The sequence below is a fragment of the Galendromus occidentalis genome, unplaced genomic scaffold (genome assembly GCF_000255335.2).
Source record: "Galendromus occidentalis unplaced genomic scaffold, Mocc_1.1 scf7180000077366, whole genome shotgun sequence".
NCBI classification, from domain to species: Eukaryota; Metazoa; Arthropoda; class Arachnida; order Mesostigmata; family Phytoseiidae; genus Galendromus; species Galendromus occidentalis.
In genome coordinates this window covers 167,932-191,172 of record NW_003805354.1, presented here as the reverse complement: position 1 = coordinate 191,172, position 23,241 = coordinate 167,932, and the positions used below count along the sequence as shown (strand labels likewise).

Sequence of the window (23,241 nt, the reverse complement as noted above, 5' to 3'; positions counted from 1 at the left end):
ACCCGCGAAACGTGTTCACTTTTCAAAGTTCCGCGCCGCCGGAAACGACAATGTTTAGAAACTGAATGGCTGTCGTCTGCTAGGTCTTTTTCTTGGGACGTGTGCGGTGAGTGCCGTGCGATTCTAGCTATCTGTGTGAAAATCCGCAGAAATCCACTAGAAAGCGTCGGATTCCAACTGAAATTCGAATATACATTCCAGCGTTGATCTGTGACCATGCCGCCCAAGTTCGATCCGAACGAGATCAAGATCGGTAGGTCCCTTTTCAGCTCGATCGAAGTTTCGCGGCTTCACGAGCAGCTTTCACGCTTGCAGGAATCGAGCGATTGAACCGTTCATGCATAGATAGAATACATTATTGCAATCCTACCTTCCGAGAGAAGCTCCGCAAGATCGAGTCAGGGCAAGCGGCGGGTCGGTACTCGCGGAACCACTGCTCTGAATCAAACGAACCAGTTCAAAACAGTGAACACATGCTTCGGGGAGCCCGGCTGTGCTTTCACTGAGGGAGTTTTTCCCTTAAGATCGCAACTTATCCAATGCACCTCTCTCACAATGTGACTTATCCTCGACAGTGTGCCTCCGAGCCGTGGGAGGCGAAGTCGGTGCAACATCAGCGCTCGCTCCCAAAATCGGTCCTCTGGGTCTCTCGCCGAAGAAAGTCGGAGAAGACATCGCCAAAGGCACCGGAGACTGGAAAGGTTTGAAGATCACTGTGAAACTCATCATCCAGAACCGTCAGGCGAAAATCGAAGTCGTTCCCTCCGCTGCCTCGCTGGTCATCAAGGCTCTCAAGGAGCCTCCCAGAGACAGGAAGAAGGTCCGTAAGCGCCGGTTTTCTGCAGCAGAGGCACAGAGAAAATTCACGGAGATGAATAACTCGTGCTGGATGCTCAAGCATCAGAATCTCTCACCAGCTATGATAACTTTTCCCTTCGAGGCCGCGATGGGTTGAATGACGTAGCTTTTGTCGGTTGCAGGTGAAAAATGTCAAACACTCTGGTAATCTGACGATGGACACCATCGTGGACATCGCTCGGCAGATGCGACCTCGTTCGATGGCTCGTGAGCTCAAGGGGACCGTCAAGGAAGTTCTAGGCACCGCGCAATCTGTTGGATGCACCGTAGAGGGTTGCAACCCCCACGACATCATCGACAAAGTGAACGATGGTGAAATTGTCGTCCCGGAATCCTAAGAAAATAAAGCCTCCCGACGGTGTCACCAGTGGCTGTGATTGTATTTCGTGAGAGGTGCTCTCCTAGAAGTATAGAATGACTCCTTGGTGGATGATATGTGTGCCGCGACTCCTCCCACAGGGCCTAAAGAAAAAACAACGCCGGCTCCCGATTCACGACCGAGGTGGGGTTGGAGAGGAGATGCAGTGCGGGACAAGGGGTCGGGTTATCGGAACACTTTCGCTTCATCAGGGATCAGGTCTCACCAGCAGACGGCACGGAGTCGATCACGGGTATCGAGATACTCTGCTTGGCCTCAGCCCCCGCCTGTGCTCCCAATTAGCTCGTTCTCTCGCCACGGTCTCGCTCCCTGCGCGATATCCGATCAGAGCCGCATGTAATGGGATCACCTACTAACCTTCTTGACTCTGTTTCAACGAGCCAGGTTAGATTCGCATCAACGTGTGTGGGAGCGGCAATCGCTTGATAGCTTGTCGATCTGGACTCAGTCGGTGTTTCTAGACGTCAGGAGGAGAAGGTCTCGCTCTCTGAGAGTAAATATCGGAACAAGTATCCATGCGATTCCGAAGCTCAGAAAGGTGCGGAAGGCTATGAATCCGATACCCTGGCCGTATGTTCATTCCGGACCATAGATCGAGAGTAGAGCTAGAGGCCAGATAACGCGAATCTCCAACCCATGTGCTCAATTTTCGCGACTGCCATCTGCGTGAAACCAGAGACCTCTCCGTGATATGATTCTTCGACCTCCGACGAGCCCTATGGCAGCGCAGCCCATTCTCATCACCCGGAACCGAATGCGATTCTTCTTCCCCTCTGGATTTTTTCTCTCTCTGATGAATGCCGCCGCCGCTGGCACATCCGATTCTCCCAAGTCATGGTGCTCTGGGAATCTCAGGAGTCCGTGAGAGCGGATGACTGAACTGAGCTGCGAATCCCGCGCTGAGACTCCTCCTGGAGGGTCCATCCTTTAGTTCATTGAATTTCATGCTCAGAAGACGTGGAGCAGCATCCATTCATCACCAGTGATCTATCCATGACGGGAGCCACGAATAGATCGTGATATCGGAATATAGTGCATAATGCCTCATGATTTCGGGATCCGGGCCTCACCTGACCGTCTATAAGCCGATGAGCTGCGAATGGCGAAAAGTCGAAAATTGTAGACAGGCGCTCCAGCCACCTGCTTTCAGAATACAATATTATCCCATCGGTCCGTCTGAGAAAGATATTTCGCGAGACGTACGCCCACTCGTCGGTGCTAGGTGCGTCTCCTCTCATACGGCACTCATCGGGCACTTATCGCATAACACACATCCTCGGGGAGAGTCCGACTCTTACGGCGACGGAAGCCTCGAGGGCCATCGACTCGCTCCTGATACAAAGTTCGCGTAACCCTCTGAACATCGGTCTCAATGACAATTGTCCCCCTCAGCTCGCTCTTCCGATCAACAGGCTCCGTAGCTCTGATTGAATGCAGACGTCACACAGACTTTCGGTCAAGGTGCGTCTCCGGAAAGAAGCTGAATAATCTTCTCGGCTATGCATGACGCAACCCACGCGCGGCTTCAGCCTTGCCGTGCTCGATTTTTCATGTCAGTGGAAGCTTCGGATCGCGTGGGAGGACATTGGCTGTACGAGACTACGCCAGACTTCTGCCAACGGTTTCGGGTCGCAAGTCCTCAGCTCGGACCCAGCACGCACTGCTGTTCTCTGGAAACATCGGCTCTCGATTGGAGCTCGTGAGAGAACCTGTTCCCGTGCCCCGCTTCGCGGCGGGGAAGCGAGGACGGAGAATGGTGGCAAATCTGAAAAAGTAGAATCACAGTATTTTCCGTTCCAGTTCAATGACAGGAATAAGAGGACGTATTCTTCGAGCTAAGGGACGGAGCTCGTCTCCGCAACCTGAAGTCGGGAACCTTGGAGCTTCGAGGACTCTTGGAAGCTCCCAGAGCTTTCTGTCTGACGTTCGGCCTCAACATGCTCAGAGAGAACGCTAGTGCCGCACGCCTCGTACCTTGAATTGCAGTAGTATAAACTCCAGGAGGCGACTCACCCAAACATATGAATGCATGCACTGATGATCTGATAGGAATTCTATCTTTTTCCGTAGAGAAATCGCGTGATATATCGCACAATATCCCGCGATGTATGGATCGCACGATTGAGTTAGGTTAGCCGCGACGGCTTCTCCTTTATAAGCCCTCCTGTCTTGACGGGAGCCTTGCTTCTTCCTGTTCCCGACCACCAAACAATCGTCTGTCGCAATGCATCGCTGGTCGTGCGTCCATGCCACGGAGGAGACTGCCGCCAGCGGGACGAGGAAGATATATTGGAAGAGCGAAAAGCACCACGGTCAAGCTCACACTGGACTGAAAGCGGTCAACCAAGAAAGCAGGGAATTGGGCTTGACACCGGTACGTTTTCGAAGATGTATAAATCTCTCCGGAGGGGTTCGCTCAGCCACCTTTGGCCAACCCGGTTTCGCCCACCACGGAGAATTACTTCCGTGGAATGATCCACGAAGCAGATACTGGAGCGTGAATCACGGCGAGGTCCTGCATACATGTTTGAATTCGGCCATCGAGTGAAATTCACGATATATTGCGGTGCGAAACTTCGACACGGTAGATACAATTATTCTACGATGCAACTTGTTCCTTGCGATTGTGATTTGCCCATTCGGAATCACATAGGTGCCAGGTGAAATCGAATTGGGTGTCCACAGGAGAGCTAGCCACCCAGCTGATTTCCCCGATGGTCCCTTACTGGGAGCCTCTCCCGCGATGAGCCTCGAATGCCTTCTCCGCCTCTCGACATCGATCCTCTGCCGGATGGGAACTCGACCCTCGACGGCGCTGAGCTCGATCACAATGAGGATCAAAATATACTCTGGGTGAGCGATGGCTCGCGTTGAGCTCGTTCGTCCCCGTCGGCCCTGAGAACGGCCGCGAATTCTGTTAAGTTCGGAACCTGCGAAAATATCATTTGGGGAGGGTTCAGGCTAGATGCTGTAGGCAGCAAACTCTTTCGGCATCGGCTAGTGTCTTCCTCTCTCTCTCCCGTCACTCGAACACCATGGAGTTACGTGGAAAGAGCTTGCTACGAGTTGAGTTCCTGGAAGGGATCGCGGACCTTGACCTGCCCGAATGTATTCTTCACGCGGAGAAACGCAGAATTTCCAGGACGGAGCAAATCAATATCACCGAAAGCGATGGGAGGATTCTCCCCGACCGGTATGAGGACATCCTCGAGAAGTAATCACCATCGGCGAAATAGAGTCGGATAATGTCAATTCGAATCCCCGAGCGGAGCCAAGTGGAATCCGTCAGACTATCTTTTCGTTCTTCGTTTTTATTGAGGAGTCAAAAGGATAACTCCGCAATTTCGTACCGTGATAGGACCACGCGCCCACTCCGCCTTCCCGCTGCATAGAGGAGGTGCTCAGTGGCGCAACGAAGAGATCTCCCCGGAGAAATGTTCCCAGCCGGATTTAGTTCCCTATAAAATTTGTCGTTGAAGAATGGAGAGCTCGGAGCTCCGGCCCGCTGAGTCATCAGCTTCAGATGTCTCCGACTCCGTCCACGGACTGAGATCAGCCTCGTGGCTCTGTTGTCGACGTCAGTGGTTTCCCAGCCGAGAAGATCCGAGAGACTCTGGGGATTTTCCCCTTCCTGATGGCATAGAGATGCACGGCTGAATGCAAATTATAACGGATATGACGCAGAGAGTGGCAATCGACTCGAATCAGGATACTCTTATTAGATTCGAGACGAAGTCAAGAAAGAACGAGGGACGTGATGGGGACGGGGCGAGAATGAAACCGGCTCGGGTCTCGGTCGAGTCTCTCTGTGGGAGAGTTTCTCCGGAGCACTCAACCTTGTGCGAGAGTTTCATCCGGATTGAAATTATGGGCATTCCAGCCAAGAGGTGACCTTTCTTCCGCCGCTGCGCCGCCCACCAAAACCCGGCATGGGATTTACCAGCTTGGGTTCGGCTCTGAGGAGCCCAGCATCCAGTCACCGAAAAGGCACGTGGCGGAGAGCCTTGCAGGAATGTAGAGAGCCTTGGCTATCCGAGATCCGAATCGATGGATGGCATGAGGTTGAATGCGGATAATCAGATTTGCGTAGTCCTCCAGGAGCTAGCCTGTAGCGGAGACAGTGAGGAGTGAGTCGATTCTCGATTGAGATTTCCCTCCACACGGGCGCTAGCATGTTGATTCTTCTCGCAGAACCTCCCACAACTTCGTCTCGTGAATAAGTTCGACTAGCCTTCTCTCGCGAGTCGCCAATACGAGTTGCGATTCTCGCGATCTGATCGACAGCGGCCCCCAGCAAGTCCGCGATTGCTCTGAGGGAAAAACTAGGGTAGAAAAGCGGAGGGTTTATACGTTAAGAGAGGGTTCAGAGACGGTGAGCGCATGCGTCACCCTGTTCCCCACTTGTTGCATCTAAGTATCAGTGGGACGAGGGAGCAGCTCACAGGTGGTTGCGCTCCGTGCGGCTTTCCGATGCTGTTCCCCAAGGCGACGCAATTTTTGGTGCCTTGAGGTGTTCACCGACGTGACACAAAAAAATAACGGCGAGCCACTTCAGGTACGTGCCGTCATCAACGCTTCGGATTGTGTCCCGCAGAGATTCAATGTGCAGAAGGATAAGGTTCGCTCGACTCACCATCTCTGCCTGCCGTGAGGCCGGCCGTGTCACCGGAGCATAATTCACTGAGGGACTTGACTGTGCCGTAGAAACAAGATCACTACTCCTAGAGGATACCGTATACGTCGGAAAGGGTGGATGGGCTGCGTCGTTAACGGCTCGTAACGAGGAAATCCCTGTCGAGCGTCAGGAAAGTTTTTCCCCGGATGAGCTCGGGTGCATCTGCGAAATTGCCGCAGCCCAATCAAGGGATGGAATGCATCCGCTGAAATCGTTTCGATCACGATCGACCACAGCCTTCCCCGAGTCGTCATAAAGCGAACCGAACTGCGGCACGTGCCGAGCCCCAGCTCAGTTCCAAGCTTCGGCTCGAACTCCTAGAGGGGAAAATCGCCGAGGGAACTAGCTAACTTCGACGTTTCCCCTCGTATGGGATATGATTCAGAAGTCGAACTCATGCCAGGTGGAACGAGTTACGAAATATCCATCCCGAAGAGTAAATTCGGTTTCGCTCTCCGTCGTATCTATCTTGGTCGCCCCTGAGCCTATCGGAGACATTGAAACTTTCCAATGGAGGTCTAAGCTCTCGCGAGTCTCCTGCTGGAATGCGGCATTCCCCGGCCTTCGACTTAGATTATGAAGCCGTCCCTCGGGGATTTTTCTATAAAACGTCACTCCGGCGATGAATCCCTGGCAGACTCGCCGCACAGCTGAAACCTTGTCGTGTGACGTCCGGTCGCGGCTCTTGAAAAAACGGAACATTGTCCCTTGCGTCAACCAACACTTCTTAAGTGCGACTGGTGCGAGGAACTCCGACGAATGTTTTGTCCGACGGGAAGACGGATCGTCTGAGCTCGATCGGCTAGCGTGCTCGCTCCGAGCTTTTTTGCTCTCTTTTCCTCGGCTCGGCCATCACCGTCTGTCAGGTTGCTCAGCGAGAACGCAGAAAGGAAGAGACGTCCCAGACGGGGGAAGACGACCATTGACCACGGCAAAGAACTCCACCGAGTTTCTGAGAACCGTTCACAAATCAAAACTCGCTGGAATCTCATCTGCTGCGTCGACAGAGTCTAGCGGTGCTCTCCATAGGAGCAAGATTTGGCGGAGGTATCTTTCGCGGAGTATGGAGAGGGATATGGATCGGAATTGCGAATTAGGTGAAGCGAACAGCTACATGGAAACAATCATTCGTTCCCCGAAGCCGAGGGCTCGAGGCGGCTCCCGAGTGCTTTCCCACCTGCCGAGCAATATCTCCGAGGTAGATGTCGCCGGAACGGAATTGCGTTCGCGGAGTCCACGATGAGAGCCGGGTTGAGGTTGTTCGAGCTTCGCGTGTCGGAATCAAGTGTAGGCGAGCATACATAACTCGATTTGATTAGCATGGCCGAGTGGCTCGGTCTCGAGACAGCTGCGGGGTTCAAAGCGCGTCGAGGGAATACTTTTTTTCCGGCGAGATTCGGAGTGCTCGGAAGGGCATCCGACCAAGCTTCCAGAAAAATTCCCGGCGGGGAAGGGTCCGATGGAAATTATCCGTTTCATCTGGAAGTCGTTTCGATCGGACTTTGGAACTCGAACGGGTTTCTTTACGTTTCTGTCCACTCTAGGAACACGGGCAACCGTAGCGATGATGGAGATCATGTGTTGCTTGTCAGAAGAGGCAAAGCTGCAACGCAAGGTCAACGATGAGATCGAAAAGCAACTCAGTCGAGATAGGACAGAGCACAGCAGGTGGGTTCCACGGAGATAACGATAAGTGCCAGATGATGAAGCCGTCATCGAGAGCGAGCAACCTCGAGACGATGGCGATAAAGCGGCGGACGATTCATCGAGCTGCGGAGAGCCGATCACAGTCAGTCGAACTCTAGCTCGGAAGTCTCTTTAAACTCACTCAGCCGGAAATTTTCCACCAGGGAGACCAAGTTCCTATTGTTGGGCCCGCAGGACGTCGGCAAGACGACTTTCATGAAGCAGTTGCGCATCATCAATTCGGTTGGCTACGAAGAGGATTTGTGCGCTCATATTTGTGCTGTGTTTCAAGAACTGGTGCACGCAATGCAAAAAATGATTCACGCTATGGATTCTCTGCGAATCAAATACACAAATTCCATGAGTGCCGAATGGGCGACGATCGTGACTTCAGTACGGATCCAAGAAATAACCACAGGTGAGTGAGTGCATTATCACAGCCGAGGACTCGAGCGGCTCCGGTATGCCCCGCCCGAGCGAGTTCACCTTTCGGTGATCCAATCCTGCGAGGAGCAAAGCAACGAAGGCAAAGGAATTCCGCCTTCTTCGGAGAATATCCGAGGAACAGAGGGGCATAAGGGGACAGTGAGTTAGCGGAGCATGGGTCTATGAGGCTCCTTGATTACTCGCGACTTCATTGGCCGGTCGGCTGGAATGTGAGTTCGCCGCCACGTCGGCGTATGCGTTTCCGATCGCGTGTATCTCTCGGTGCAACTCCTTTCCTCAGAGCGCTCATGCCGTCGCTATCGTTCTGTGTCAACCCTTCCTCTATACCCCTACCGTCCTTTTCGCGTTCCGAACACAGTCGGATGACGTCAGTTCGTTGACGGAATACGGCGGCCACGTTCCTCTGCTGCTGTCGTTGTTGATGTTGTTGTTGGCAGTACTGCTCTTGGCAGGTGTCGTCGCTGGTCGCGGCGTTCTTTAACGAGCATTTTCTTATCTACGTAGCCCTGCCATGCAATCTCGCCGAGGCCTTGCGCCGCCTCTGGGAGGACGAGGGGATTCAGGAGTGCTACACGCGCAAAATCGAGAGCGGACTCGAGGAGGCGACCGACCATTTTTTGTCGAATATCAACCGAATCACTTTACCTGGATACGTTCCGAGCATGGAAGACTACTTGTACATCAAAACACCCTCGAAAGGTGGGTTCGAGTCGGGCAATGCTTCCGCGAACGTTTTTGTCGTGCGGAGAAGCCTCGGATGGCCGAGCTGGTCGCCGATGGCGGTCCCCCATCGCGAATCATCGGCTGCGTGGAATGGTAATGAGAACGCGACGCTCCTGTGCGCTTGCAGGTATAAATGAATACACCATCACGATCGATAACGAATTCCCGTCTCGAATCGTCGATGTCGGAGAGCAAAAGTCTGAAGCGAAAAAGTGGATCCATTGTTTCGAGGACGTGAGCGGTGTCATATTCATGGTGTCTCTATCGGATTTCGAAAGTCAGGAGAAGATGATCGAAGCGCAACGCCTCTTCAAGCTGATAGTTACCTCAAACTGGTTCACCGAATCTCACATTTTACTTCTACTCAACAAGAAAGATGTTTTCGAGCAGAGGGTGGGTCGCGGTCGTTCGTTCGGGCAGATATATCCAGAATTCAAAGGGCCCGCGAACGATCCGCGCTGTGCTCGCGAGTACATGCGTGAAATTTTCGCACGGATAGACCCCAGCAGACCGGTTTACTACTTTTTCACCTGTGCCACAGACACCGACGACATCAAGTACGTCATTCCAACGTTACGAGAGATCGCCAGCGTTAAAACGGGCGCTCGGAGTCGAGAACCGTCGGACGCCGCGGCCTCCACCGCGGCTATGGCGGCCGTCGCGGCGGCGGTCAACGGTGTAGGTACGGCAGCCGCCGTCGGAGCGATCCCTGCTCCAGCTACAGCTCCAACGATCGCCCTTACTGAAGCTCCGGTTCTTGATCTACCGAAAGCCCCAGCTCCTCTTCCCATCGGGGCTCCGGCCCCTGCGGGAACTCTTGCTCCTGGCGGAGCTCCAGCTAGAACTCCGACTAGTGATTCAGCCCCAGCGAGAATTCCGGCTAGAGCTCGAACAAGTATTCCATCAAGAATTCTAGCGGAGGCTCGAGTCAAAGTTCGGGGGAAAGCTCGAGCGAAAAGCATTACCGGCGCCACAGCCGAAGCCTCAGACGATGCTGCGGTCAGAGTTCCAGCGATATCACCCGCCAGCGCCCCGGCTCCCGATACGCCTTCGACGTCCGCGTCTGCCCCAGTGAGCCCTCCGCCGCCGGTCGCCACCACACTCATCATTCCCACTCTACCTGAACCTGAACCTCGCACGGGTTTCCATGACTGACCTTCGCTCCAGCCTGTAGGGCTGTGTCGCGAGCGTAGAATCCACTTCATGGTTCCGGAAAAGAATCCTCTGGAGGACTAGAATCCAATCAACGGTCGGCACGCACGGCTCCCACCAAAAGCTGTCGGCTCCGTGACGGTAGAACACATTGAGCGTGGTTTTCGTGCTCTCAGGATGAGTGGATCGCGCCCAGTACACGATGTCTCGGAGGACGAACCAATGAATCTGCATACGTCGGCGTCACCGAGCTTTATCCTCCGGGATCTCGGCCCCGGGAGATTTTCCCTTGACGCGGTTGCCATTCCAGCGATCACGTGACCGAGCATTCCTCGATCGAGATCGAAAGAGGCCCATTGCATTGAAGAAAGCGCTCAGGATGTCGAGCTCCCTCCACTCCAGCCATGGCCGTTCCGGGAAGATTATCCGTTCCAAGCGAAAATTCTCGTTCCCTTCGGCGAGCCCGAGACGTGGGTCAACGCTACTTCATCCGTGGAATCAATCTCGGAGGTTCCGGTGGTTTTCCTCTACTCGGTTTGTTATTCTGCCGCGAGCCCGGCAACTTTCCGCCTCCAGGGATCTTTTCCTATTTGGAATACGCCTTGAGCCAAGCCTCGAAAAAAGCCCCGTCAGACCGAGCGAGACATCCTGCCGTCTGGCTGGCTCTTTTATTGTATGTGAATAGTTCCAGGGTCTTCCACCTGACCGACTTCGCGAGGACCAGACATATGTAGCGTGGTCTGTCTCGCAACTGCTGCGGCTCTGAGGGACGGCTAAGGAGGAGCGCTTCACGGCGGAATAGGACGATGGGGAAGAAGACAGTCACCTACCCACCCGCCCACGAGGCATTGAACCAATTTAATCTTCTCCTCATTGCTCTCTCCGATCCCATTCGGAATATGCCAGAGAAGCACAAGGCGATGGAAAAGGAGCTCTTGCACAATATGTGAATATGATAATTACTCCTATCGCTGAAAGAAGCTCTCCCGGACTCATTAACCGTAACGACATCAAGAACTCGCGAGCGAGGAGCCCTCGTCAGTTTACACTTCCACACACAATCAGATCGAGCGCAGAGTGTATGAAGAGTGATTTTCGTGTTCATTCATTCCTGAGGCTGCTCCGCTTCCTGCCCTTCCTGAGTGTTAGTGTACTTCTATACCGCTGCGAGAAGCGTTGCCGCTTTCCGTTCATAGTTGTCGACCAGCTCCTTTCATTTCTCTTTCATACGACGCTGCTGTAGCGCGGCGGACGTAGTCTCTTTCAGTCTCCAGAGTGTTGCGTACGCTCGCCCATCCTTCCGGCGGAATCCTCAATTGACCTCCCTGTGGAGGTCCATCACAGGGCAATCGCTCGTTTACGGTGGACATTCCCGATGACGAAGAAAGCTCCGAGAATTCTATGATACTTTCTCCCGTTTTCCTTCAACTGGGGAGGCTTCCCGCTATCCTGCTGGCAAAGGACCTATAAGCAGACCGGTACAGAGTGCTAAGTCAGGATCACGACTATACTGACTGGTTCTGAATGTAGTTTCCGCTTTATCGTGAAGACAGAATGAGAGATATTCTCAGAAGGAGAGTCTTAGTTGGGACATGAGATGGGATGATGAACGGGATGAGCGGGATCTCTGTATTGGAACCATCCACTCAAAATGAGAAATAGACACGGTCATGTTCGAAACCGGGGGGGGGGTGCTGGGCTATTATTGGAAAGAATACGGTAGATATACCACAACAACTGATTTTTCGGCATCCGTTGCGTGCTGCGGCGTATCCGACTAATAACACCGCATAGGACTTTTGAGCTCGGAGCGCTGTCCCTTGCGATTTTCCCGGAATACTCAGCTCCCTCCGCATCATTGCACGTGGATATCTCTTTCTGAATCACAGATGTACGAGTGCGAACATGAGTTGTGTAGGCTGCGTGGTGCGTTCTCCGTGTATGTTGACCTCAGGTAGTGATGACTGAACAGAACTCCACTCCCGTTTCCCCGAATACAATTACTGGATCGTGCTCTGAGGATAACGTCAATTGCTGTAGTCGCCGAGAGGTGCAGAATTTCTGGGGCGCTCCCCTCCCAAGATGGACCCCTCCGGTAGTCTCCAGCATCCAGGGGGTCCGGTGACTCCAATCACGAAGAATCGGCAAGAACCCCTCCTCTTGAAAGAATCGCTCGGAACTGATTTCGCAGCTGTTGAATACGTATAATCACAGTACAATCGCTCGCCCGCCCGTGAGCCCTTGTAACTACTTGCAAATGGAATTACTTTGAAAATAAACAAATGTTACCTCTTATGTACAAAACCTGCCAACCCATCCTGTTTTCCTTTCCGATGTTGAAATCGATTCGCATGGTGGAGCTCAGCGCTATTGGAATGGTTCCAAGCGAGATCGAAATCGCTGTCGATGACAGATTTGAAAGCCAGGCCTCCGTTCGAGGAAAAATATTTTCACGCGGAGCAGCAACCACAGGGTGATAAGGATGTCGGTCTATTGCGGATTTGCTCGATGTCCCCGGAAGCCGAGAACAAAGCGAGCGTTGCTCAGCGTCCCAACGTCAAAAGGCTCTTATCGAAAATCTCTTCTGACTGAGCGAGTCGGGGCGCTTGGTCAATTCCGGCCGACGTCCCTCGTTGTAGTAGCTCTCGTACTAAAAGCAACGATGACGGGAGAAATAGTCGCACAAGCAACTGAAGCAGTGCGATGTCAGGCCGGGCGCACCCTCAGACATCGCTCATGCCGCCGCGCCGGCCGAATACCGCACCTCTATCCCTCAAAGGCTCCTCCCGTGTGACCTCTTCATATCGTCAAGCCTTTCTATAAGAGATTACTGCACGCCTGACGCTGCACCCGCTTGACTGACGGCAGACGCGTCCACAGAGGGGGGCTAGGGGGCTATAGCCCCCTCCCAGATTGAGAGCTCGTAAAACTAAGGTATAGGAGCGGGTCGCCATGTGGGAAATCAGCCCCAAGCGAGAACCCGATCTAGCCCCCCCCCCGCCAAGACGAATTCTGTGGCCGCAACTGACTGGCGGATCCATAGGCGGCGGTTTTCCGATCCTTCCTTATTTTAGTCTAGTAGACAGTCGGGAAGGCTCGCGTACTGGTTCGATTTCCTATATTCGAGGCTGCTTTGGGTGTCCGCTGTCCAACTGTGAGCCCTCTTCGTTACTTACTCCCTCATGACCCTAGGCCTCCCGGCCGGGGCAAGTCCTTCGTTGTACATCTACGTCTCTTTTTACCATCTTTCCAAGAAACTCCCATCCAAGGAACGTTCTCCCATTCCTCCCGATCAGGGCAGAACGCTGCTATGTATCCTGGCCCATGGAAAAATGGACGCGTAGGTATTCATTGAAAAGAGTCGGCATAGTTGTTTGATTGCTCGCGGAGTCGACGAGTTCTGGCAATGGAGTCCTTCCAGATTCGAATGCCGACGTCGGTGACTGCGACTCAACCGAGAGATATGATTTTTCCACCGGTGAGAATCATTCAGGCATTCCTCACAATCATTGCGCCCGTCGATTCACGCACCCGCTCGGACGGGAGAACGTTCATTTCATGAGTCGAGATGAGCTCACAAAGAGAGCGACGCGCGGTGGAACGCTCCTCTCTTCTTTTTTTCTCGTTCCCGGAAAAGACTGTGACACGTCTTGACGCTTCCACGTCCATTCTTCCCGGATGGAAAAGCTGTGGCTCATCAGCAGTGGTGGCCCCCGTCAATCTCTCACGGTGACGTTCACGAATCACGGCGAAAAAACAGATGAGAGGGCAGAGTCTCTCATCGCTGTAAAGATTTTCTCCGCCGGGCAGACAGCTCGAACGCGTTCCGCTTCCTGTCGAGGCTGCCTGAACCACGATACTTTGAAACGTCCGGAACTCCTACGGAAGCGATAGCAGTATATGTGTGGAGGTTACCGCGCCGACTTTGATCGAGCGAGCTTTCAGGAGGACCGAGCGCGGGTCTGGGGAGCAGACTCCTATCTGGTGAACTTTTCTCTTGTCGGAAGCCACAACCGATCACCGCGATGAATTTCGCGGTAATCCTCGTGGGACTAGTCATGGTTGCAACGATCTCAGAAGCGACCGAGAAGATCGCCAGGTAAGAACTTGGACCAACACTCATTAGGGATTTTCATCTCAAAATTCAGCATATTCATTTTGCCCGCGTCCTGTCTCCTCCTTCCACGGAGAATTTCTCCTCGTCCGCTCAAAGGAGCTACTGGCCGACCATTAAATGTGACCTTCACCTGAGAAGAGGACGCGAGTCCGATGACCAATTCGAATTTCGTCGAAGACTCATTTTGCGGAAAGTTATTGTCCTGGACTCTGAGATCTGATGGCGGAGTGTGCGACGGCCATTTGACTTTGGGGAAGCCGTATGCGGAAATCCAGGACAATACCGGAAGGGCGATGAAGTCTTTCGCATCGATCGGAGATTCCTCACCGGAAAGCGCTCCCCTCGCTTCTCCCGTCTGCCTGAGCCACAGATGGTTTCTGATTGAACGCAACGTGTCCATGTGCGGATGGTCTCCCTTCATGCTCAGAGCTTCTGCTGATGATGTGCTCGTAGGCGGTTCGCTCGTTCGGTGCGTCCTTCCGCTTGGACCCAGATTCACGGTTCTAAGAGGAAGGGAAAAATTGACGAAAACCTCCTGGTTCTCAAGTTGTGATCGACCGAATTCGCGCCCCCAGAGAACGGTCCCGGGGTGACGCGCTCCTTTTGCCCTCCCCCGATGTCCGCCACTGTCGTAGGGGACTTGTTGCTACTCTCGGGGTGGAAACCGGGGCCAGATGCCGCTCTCCGAAGGCGCAGGTTCGATCGATCACAACTCGAAAACCAGGAGGTTTTCGGTGACGTTTCCGTTCCGAAAATCGCGATTCTTGGAGAACGCTCCCGAAAAACAGACATTCGTCGAACAAGGGACGGAGTTATCGCGACGCGCCCCGGGCGTGGTTTGGGCATACGATGTCCCTAGTGCGTCCCCGGCTTCCGAGCCCATGTATGCCCACGCAGGTGGGTAGAACTCACATACGAGGTGGACCGGAACCCACGAAACATGGCGATCGATTCAAAGGTCATCCCGAAAGGTAGGAGACTCGGAGAGAGATTCGAGATTGTTCCTAGAAGGCGAAGCGTCGCGCGGGGAGACTACTTCCTTTGTTATTCGTCTCCCCTATTCGTCTATCTCTTTATTCTTCTCGCTGTTTGTTTACGAGTTCACCCAAGTTCAGCGCTCCGCATCCGGAGCTATACGGTCATCTTTCTGTCGGCGAATGCATCATTGACGTCCGTATTTCTCGACAAAAGCTCCCGTTGCCGAGCTGCTTTGTGAGTCTCCGCATCGGATTATATGCACCTCGGCACAGTTACTCTGAGTGCCGGCGAGGGACGCACGGATCTGAGAATTTTAAGAGAAAATAATTCGGGCAGCTCCCTGCCGCATCGGGTATAGACGCTCGCTGGGAAGCGCCAGTCTAATTCATACAGAGTAGCCTATCGGGAGAAGGGGAGCTCAAGTCGAAGCTCCGACGCGTGTTGCAGCGCAGCTCAAGTCCATTGGACTCGACAATCGACTCCCCCGAATGCTCGAATATTTGATCGACAAGTCGGCTCTTCTTTTGGGGAGCTGATGCGAAAAACCTCGTTGCGACTCTTTTCCCATTTCAGATGCGCCACTTCGCGTCGGATCCATCGATTGTGCAGATGGTGTCACAACGACATGAAACTCGAAGGCACCTATGGTAACTGCTGCCGGGAGAATCCACACGTTTTCAGAACATGTCAGGACCTCCATACCGAAGTTCACCGAGAGCAGCTCGATGACGGGACCCACAGCACGTAATCAACGTAATCTGGACAGATGGAGTCAATCAAGCGGAAAGAGCTATTTTTTCAATTCTGTTCTCTCGATGCGATCGACGGAACGTCCGATGTTCCCCGAATTTCCCCCCGGATACGGCTAGAGTATCGAATAGATCGTTTCCCCGTATCGTGTGGCGCCAGCGTCGCTCCCGGTGCGCGGAGCTCGCTGGAGAGCCATCTGGAAGTTTTTCAATAAAACTGGGTTCTCCACTCGCAATCTGGGTAATTTTGTGGGAATGGGCTCAGCATCAGCGGAAGAGATCGCCGTTATCGGGACTCGGCCAGTCAGCTCGCTCTCCCATCCGGCTTCCGAGTCGTGGATCAGAATCACCCTGCAGCCGATTGGGAGAGGGAAGGGAATTCTCGATCGGACTTTCTCCAGTGGCTGTGATGGAAGCGAGAGCGCAGAGAACTTCCACTTTGCAGCGGGATTTCAAAGGAGTGACGCTCGCTCGCATCAAGAGTCAACCCTAGTCACGTCGACGCCAAAGAGACGACCATGAAATTCGGATCTACCGTCTGCTCCGTAAATGCGTTCACTAATGAGTTTCCCAGAAGTGCTCTGATTGTTTAGCGCGATTCGCGAGAGTACAGCCACAACAGCGACCTGTACAGCGAGGCCGAGTCCATATTCCGCCACGCAAATCTCTCAGCTCCACGATGCGCTCTACCGCGATCCATTTGCTTCAGTTTCTCGTGATTTTCTACCGAGGGGCAAAGCCACGCAACTGAGGAATTCCTTCGCGCGCGTCATCGAGGGGCTCCAGGCCGTCCCGCTCGGAAACCGCCTCCGGGGTGAACAATCGACGAATTTGGGCAACACACGGGGCTTCGGTACCTTAAGAAACCTAAAATCGAAACTTAGGAAGAGCCCGCGTCTGGGAAACAATCTTCTCCTTCCTCCTTCGATCGGAAGACCCAGACGATTCTCCGTCGCTCCGCTGTCCCAGAAACGATAAAATTCGCTCGCTCTCTTCCCACGGGCGATGCTGTCCCGGAGTCTGTTTGACCTCGTGTGTTTTTTGGGAAACACAATCGAATCACGCCCTGAGCATAGCTCACGCAAGCCAGATCGTCCGAGAGGCTGACGTCGTCGCTCTCATTAGCGGATCAAAGCCAGTGCAGACGAACACGTTTTTAGGGAACAAGCTGGACTTGATGGTGCTTTCAGATGACTGCGACTAAAAACCTTGCGGGGTGCGAGAAGGCCTAACTCGGCCTCGTTCAAAGAGCTGATGAGCGTCGAGCGTGAACCGTTTCGAGTCAAAGCGTTGACTGAGAAGCGGTGGAAGTCAAGTCGAAACCCGCTCAGAATTATCTTCGGCGAACGCGCGGACAAATATCGCCGCTTCCTGCTGCAACAGTTGGACTGATCGAGCCCGGTCTCAGAGCTCGGTTCCGAACACCCTGATTACGATAGAATGACCCACTGGGTTCACCACTGCCCGTGGAACAGCAGAACTACAGCGAATCTTATAGCTTCAGACGAGATTCGTTTCGGTCGACGCCTATCGCCGCTGGCGCTGCGAGGCAGAGATCCCACGATGAGGGAAAATCTGAGAAGGTAGTCATAACGACATCGGATGCATGAATCGCAGTCGCCGTCTATTGAATTGCGGGAATGGTGGAACTTGAAGGCTGCAGCTCTCGAGAGCTGGTCTCCCTTTTGGCATTAGGGGCCGATCGAAGCGTCATTGCCGGATCAAAGGAACTCAAAGCCGAGATTCGACGTCTCAACGAGTTCCTGCACGCGGTACTCGTTGAATACAGAGTTTTCCACCTGGTTGAACTTTTTCAGTAGCTTCCTGCCAGACTGTCAAGATATCAGACACGGAGGGGTCGCCCGGTGCATTCCGAGAGCTGATCTCGATGAGCTTGCTCCGCTTCCGCTCAGCTTTCGAAAGAGGCGGTCATCAGCACTCACCTTGGGAGCTGAATACAACACGATTAATGTCTCGTCACGAAGCATACGTAACTGCTTGTGAGGGCTCATGGAGATTCGGGATCGACGCGAGTTCTGCTCTCGCCTTCCGTTCTGGCGAAACCATGTGACGTGGCCCGGAGGAACGAAGCGCTGTGCAGACTCCATAAGAAGGCCCACAATTATTCTGAAGCTGTAACCGGGTCTTGGGTGCCCGCAACTGGAAAACACATTCCTTGTTTAGTGGTTGATGCTGAATGTGTGCTCTCCGGCCTTTCGATCGAGAAATTTGGCTTTGTCTGGGCTCCTGAAACATTCGTTGTTGACCGAGGGAGCAGAACGAGGTCGCATGCAGGGGAAAGATGTCCTTAAGTCCATTTTTGCGCTCGACAGGGAGCGAGAGCCAGCAGAGAGGTACAGTGCGACGTAGAGGGCTGGGAAGGTAGCTCCAGAATGAGTCGGGACTTTCCGTCCGGCTAGTCTCCGTTCCGCCCAGGCTCCTCGATCATCTCGTCGGTAGCTGCCACGGACAAGAAATGAGGGGACATGCCGTGGTTTAGGTCCACTTTCGATAAAACGGGGGATTCCTTCGCGAATTGGCCAAGCTCTCTCCTCCAAATAAAATGAAATATTCTGAAACAAAACACGGGAGCCCCTCATGTCAAGGATGGTCTACCGATGAAGATGCACTCAATGCCCCCTGATAATCGCATCAAGATCCGTAAGCCCCCTGCCCCATGCCGGACTCCGCTACTGCCCCGACGGTCTGTGGAAAGTACCGGAACGGGGCTTTGCCAGCAGCGTCGCGGAGATGAGCCACAGAAATCCGCCTGAAACTCTGGACGTTGCTCCACGAAAGAAGTCTCTCGCATCTGTGGTGCGAAATGGGATGCGACGATCCTCGGGAACGACTTGTGGCGGACGAGTCTTTCGGACCTCGGGACGATGAACCTTCATGAGGGGTAGTGACCACGCGCAAAAGGTCGATCTACCTTGCCGGGAGCCGTGCGGCCCGGTCTCACGTGGGTATCGTGAGACTTGAGCTTGTCTCCTCGTCCTCGAATGTACCGGAGAAATCCGGTCCGGCTCTTTCGTCTCGATGAAAGGCTTTGGAAACTCACCGAGCTGAACATCGGAGAGCCTGTTATTTTGCGAGTGACTTGATACACTGGGAAGCCTTTACGGCGAAGTTGATGAAAGCTCGTCCTTGAGACGAAACATGTCTCCAGCGGAACACGAGAAAGTTGAGCTTGCGCGCCTCGTGGAGTCGATAATGAGACTTGCAATAATGGTTCATAATACGGGCTCGGCATACGACTTCTAAGCTGCAAAGTTCGGTTCTAGCTCCCGGAGCTTCATTGCGGCTTGGCAGATCATTACGGATGAGCGAACCAAAGTCCCACAATGCGTTAAGCACAACGAGAGATTCCGATGGTACTATCCGTCGAGTTTAGCATAAAAAAAAGTCGAGCCCGTTCCGGCAGGTTCCGCCGCATCCGCCGATTTGTCCGTCTGCGCCGCAGAAGCAGCTTCTCCAATTTTCCATCAGGCAACGTTCAGAGCCGCGACGCATCGAAAATCCGCCTGTTTCCGCATCGTTCCTCTTTGAATGAGATTCTGTATCTAATCTCATCGAACTGCAGCGAGGGTTCCCGGGCACGACTCCTATTTTCCGTTCCGGCGACGGGACGGTCGGTGATTCGTGAGCTCGAAAATGAAAAAATGATTTTCCGTCGCCCTCGCCTCCCGCAAGACGCAAATCGCCTGCAGCTATGGTCCGTGAAAGGTCTAGGTATCCACAATATGAATAAGGCTGAATCGAGGTTTTTCGAGTCCCGCATCGACAGATGTCGAGGCCAAAAGTGCGGCTTTGACAGACGGCGGGATCGGACGGCTCTGTAGAGCAGCGAGGCTCTTATTTGGCGTAGCTAGAGTGGAGTCGCTTGCGTTATTAATGCACGTCCGTACATGTATCATAGTCTCGTTTCAGCAAGAGCACACCGAGCGCCAGTGACAACGCAAGCAATTTGTTGTGCCGCTCCATCGAGATTGATGATTGTCTTCTGAGCCTGCAGCTCAAAAGAGGCTCGAGACGGTGCCTGTTTGCCTTCGACTCCCGCGAAGCACTGCCAAGGTCCCGGCACTCCGACGTGATCACCGACGGAATTCTATGCGGGGTCCGGCAAATATGTCCTGTGGAAATCTTTCGAAAAGAGGATGTCCACCGGTTCGTCCGCGCGCAAAACTCGTCCTAATCTTTGATAACCTCCGGAGAGCTCGCCGTCTTTTCCCGGCCTTCCGCCGTTCTCAGCGCGCTGTCTCACCTAATTTTATGTAAAGTATGCAGTCCGTAGGGAAGCCATTTCGGGAAAAACGCTCCGCGACGGAATGAACGGTCCGAGAACCCGCGGTGGGGTTTTCTCTCGCTTCCTGGCTCGCGGTGTTCCGATCCTTTGAGGATGGAGAATTCATAGACGTCGTGAAGAGTTTGCCTTCCCGTTTCATTGAATCCATCCCATATTCATTGAGTCCGAGGAAGTAGTTTTCCCGACTCGCCGAGTCGCTCCGCACGACATGCTGTCTCTCAATTTGTAGATAGTCACTCGCTCACACAGTCCAGCAAGGCGAGTCTGTTCATCCGGAGCATGGCGTATTAATGTTTACCCGTTGAGAGTGGAGCTGGAGCTCGGGGTCCAGCGGGGGAAAACGGAAGATCCGGGTCATCGCCGCAGAATTGACGCAGAAAGCTCCGGTCAGCAGAGGAGTTCCTTCCATTACTCGGCACAGAACGCATCTCGAAATTAAAATCCGGGTTCGTCTGCGGCGGACGGCAGAGGAATATTTCCTTGGGCTCACAAAATAATAAACTTGTTTATTTTACAACATAACATCTTCTTCGACACGAATATCTCGGAAATGAGTAAATCAACCGTACACGAGGCAGTTTCACACAAGTATTCCTCCTTTGTTGTCTAGATCCTTCGCACGCTAGATAAGTTTACATAGGATTCTCCCCGATCCGATACCACAGCTCCGGGCGTTGGCATTGCCGCGATTGCGGTAGCTATCGGTGTATACGGTCGCGCCGAACAAAACTGCCAGCGTAATCCTACGCAGCTCGCGTTCCACAATTGTTGCAGTTTGCGCGAAGGAGGAATTCTATCCCTTCTTAAACGAAGTGAAAAACTCTCCTGCGAACGAGCGGCTAGGGCATCAGCAGCGAGAATAGATTTCCTTTGATAACAACTGTTGTTTTGGCACGCTATTGTCGTCTCTTCCTTCGTTTGAATTTGGTGATTTGTCGATGGAGGGGGCATTTTTCTAAGGGAATCGGAGAGCGACTTTGTCAATAGTTTTTGGGCGATTTCGGTCGCTGTCGCGGGGTCTCTCCGCGATTTCCTGTTGGGATTTGGGTGGCGGCACTCTTCTGAGACATCGGTAGTTCGACTGACGATTGATGGGTCTTTAAATACTATGGTTTCGATGCCTATTCGTCATCGTACTTTACACCTCGTTCATCGGAGCTTTGGTCTTCGTACTGGTATTGAGCCTGCTGGTTCGAAGCAGCCGGTCGATAGTAAGGGTTCTGGCCGGCCTGTTGCCCGCCGCGATACTGCGCGTACGGATCGTATGCCTGAGCTGGTTGCGAGGCCGGCTGCGAAATGAGAGATACCATGATTAGCATTGAGCACTGCCAATGTCGCGGAGCTGACCGAATCCTCCAGATAGGAGAATCCTCAAATCCTCCGTGACGGTAGATAATGTTCCCTGTACCAAATACGAGAATATTTCCAGAAAGCCAAACTTCAGGAAGGAAATCAGCGCGATCGAAAAACACACGTCACGATACGTCGGATGGGAGCCGAGGTCCCGACCCGATGACAAACTCGCAGAGGCTTGACGTCGAAGAGAAAACACTAGCGACGATCCGCGGAAATGTTGATCTTCCCGCTATTGTCGATAAGAAAGCTGAGCGTGTTCTTACCTGACGGTAGCCAGCGTTGGAGGCGGGCTGGGTCTGTCTGTAAGCTGGCTGAGCCGCCGGTTGAGCTGCGGCCTGGCGGTAAGTGACTCCTGCGGGGGCAGCAGGACGTTGGGCGGGGGCTCGCTGCACGGGGCGGGCTCGAGGTGCGGGTGCGGGTTCATCATCGTACTGCTGAGCGAAGGCGGGGGCACGGGCGGCGGGGGTCTGCTGCGGTGTGGTGGAGAAGGAATCACCGTTGGTAAAGCCCTCGGGATAATAACGGTCGGCGTAGAGGATCGTGTTGTTCGGTCCACGTTGTTCGAGCTCCTTGTTGAGGTAATCGTTGACAAAGTAATACTTTTCCGACGAGCCACAAATGTCCTGGTCGGCGGGTACGCAGTTCAAGTGAACTTGGTGGAAGACGGTGCCTTCGGCGCACATAAACGAGTTCTTAGCTCCGCCAATGCAGTAGTGGAAAGCCTTGCATTCGACTGAGGTATCGGCGTAGTATCCGTCCTTCTTGCTCTCGCATTTGAAAGTGGATCGCTCGAGGAGGAGCTCCAGAGGAGATGGCTTCGCTTCCTCCTCTTCTTCTTCCTCCTGGGAAGATTGTTGGGAAGCCACCTTCCTCGCGGGAGCCTGACGGGACGACTGCACTGGTCGTCTCGCGGGCTGGGCCTGCTGCTGTTGCTGCTGGTAATCGTATTGGGAGTACTGCTGGCCTTGTTGGTACTGCGATGTGGGTTGGTACTGCTGCTGTTGGGATTGGGCGTAACGAGCCTGTTGGGTTTGAGCCTGAGCCTGAGCTGATTGTTGGGCGGGATAATACTGCTGCTGCTGCTGCTGAGCTTGACGTTTTTGCTGGAATCGAAGAAGAGACAATGAGTTGAGATGAGTTGAAAAGCCGCCCAGGAAAAGCCGTAAGTCTCGAACGTTCCAGGCGGGAGAGGCTGGGACTTCTATTTTTCCGCCGGACCGGCCGTTCATTGAGAGGGCGACAGACATGACTCCCTCTGAATATGGGTTCTCGGCTCCTTGGCGACTAAGCAGATCGTCCGCGGGTTAGTTTGTCTAGCCGGTCGGCTCTTGCGGCACGGCCCTTCTGCTTAGACGGCAGGACGCGCTGCTCGATCGAGAGAACGGAATACTCACCCTATTTTCGGCACACACGACACCGACCAGGACAGCAGCGACAACTAAAGCCAACCTCATCTGCAATTCGGAACAACGAGCTCTTAGTTATCGGGAACTTTGCGAGTGCAAGGAATAGCGATGTCAGATGGGAAACTCCCGCATGCGGAATCTTCGCCGTGGAAATTGACTCGCGTAGAGCAAGAAGAGTCGAGAACAAGTGCCTGAACGCTTATCGATCGATTAGCATGTCCATGAATTTATTACTATCGCTGGATGAGGCTTGTGAAAGAAAATGGAAAAATATTCCCGTCTCCGTCGCCATCATCATCATCATCGATGTTACGTGCGCGGGAAGGCAATCGAGCGGCTTCCCGACTTTGGATTGTTCAGTTACGCAAAAGACGCGCCCGGCCAACGGACGAACGGACGGGCCGACTGG

General features: G+C 53.5%; 3 protein-coding genes across 3 annotated transcripts; 2 read left to right on the top strand and 1 right to left on the bottom strand.

Moving 5' to 3' along the window:
• Nucleotides 1-73: 73 nt before the first annotated feature.
• On the top strand, nucleotides 74-1,231 carry RpL12 (ribosomal protein L12). Its single transcript, XM_018639129.1, has 4 exons — nucleotides 74-106; nucleotides 202-253; nucleotides 576-820; nucleotides 981-1,231. The coding sequence occupies exons 2-4, from the start codon at nucleotides 217-219 to the stop codon at nucleotides 1,194-1,196; spliced, it is 498 nt and encodes a 165-aa protein (XP_018494645.1). The 5' UTR covers nucleotides 74-106; nucleotides 202-216; the 3' UTR covers nucleotides 1,197-1,231.
• Nucleotides 1,232-7,479: 6,248 nt separating this feature from the next.
• LOC100898892 (guanine nucleotide-binding protein subunit alpha-14-like) lies at nucleotides 7,480-9,923 on the top strand. The gene is made up of 4 exons (XM_029111167.1): nucleotides 7,480-7,580; nucleotides 7,763-8,016; nucleotides 8,550-8,744; nucleotides 8,896-9,923. The coding sequence occupies exons 1-4, from the start codon at nucleotides 7,480-7,482 to the stop codon at nucleotides 9,921-9,923; spliced, it is 1,578 nt and encodes a 525-aa protein (XP_028967000.1).
• Nucleotides 9,924-21,191: 11,268 nt separating this feature from the next.
• LOC108864128 (mediator of RNA polymerase II transcription subunit 15-like) lies at nucleotides 21,192-22,880 on the bottom strand. The gene is made up of 3 exons (XM_029111165.1): nucleotides 22,821-22,880; nucleotides 21,701-22,529; nucleotides 21,192-21,412 (listed from the first exon to the last, which is right to left on the bottom strand). The coding sequence occupies exons 1-3, from the start codon at nucleotides 22,878-22,880 to the stop codon at nucleotides 21,192-21,194; spliced, it is 1,110 nt and encodes a 369-aa protein (XP_028966998.1).
• Nucleotides 22,881-23,241: the final 361 nt, after the last annotated feature.

What these genes read in the sequence shown, in the direction of transcription:
- LOC108864128 (XM_029111165.1), bottom strand. Translation starts at nt 22,880, where the DNA reads ATGAGGTTGGCTTTAGTTGTCGCTGCTGTCCTGGTCGGTGTCGTGTGT. An exon ending in TCGTGTGTGCCGAAAATAGG is followed by an intron (nt 22,530 to 22,820) that starts GTGAGTATTCCG and finishes CTTCGATTCCAG; the next exon opens with CAAAAACGTCAAGCTCAGCA. An exon ending in CCAGCCCGCCTCCAACGCTG is followed by an intron (nt 21,413 to 21,700) that starts GCTACCGTCAGG and finishes GGATTCGGTCAG; the next exon opens with CTCCGCGACATTGGCAGTGC.
- LOC100898892 (XM_029111167.1), top strand. Translation starts at nt 7,480, where the DNA reads ATGGAGATCATGTGTTGCTTGTCAGAAGAGGCAAAGCTGCAACGCAAG. An exon ending in GATCCAAGAAATAACCACAG is followed by an intron (nt 8,017 to 8,549) that starts GTGAGTGAGTGC and finishes TTATCTACGTAG; the next exon opens with CCCTGCCATGCAATCTCGCC. An exon ending in CATCAAAACACCCTCGAAAG is followed by an intron (nt 8,745 to 8,895) that starts GTGGGTTCGAGT and finishes GTGCGCTTGCAG; the next exon opens with GTATAAATGAATACACCATC.
- RpL12 (XM_018639129.1), top strand. Translation starts at nt 217, where the DNA reads ATGCCGCCCAAGTTCGATCCGAACGAGATCAAGATCG. An exon ending in TCCGAACGAGATCAAGATCG is followed by an intron (nt 254 to 575) that starts GTAGGTCCCTTT and finishes TATCCTCGACAG; the next exon opens with TGTGCCTCCGAGCCGTGGGA. An exon ending in CTCCCAGAGACAGGAAGAAG is followed by an intron (nt 821 to 980) that starts GTCCGTAAGCGC and finishes TGTCGGTTGCAG; the next exon opens with GTGAAAAATGTCAAACACTC.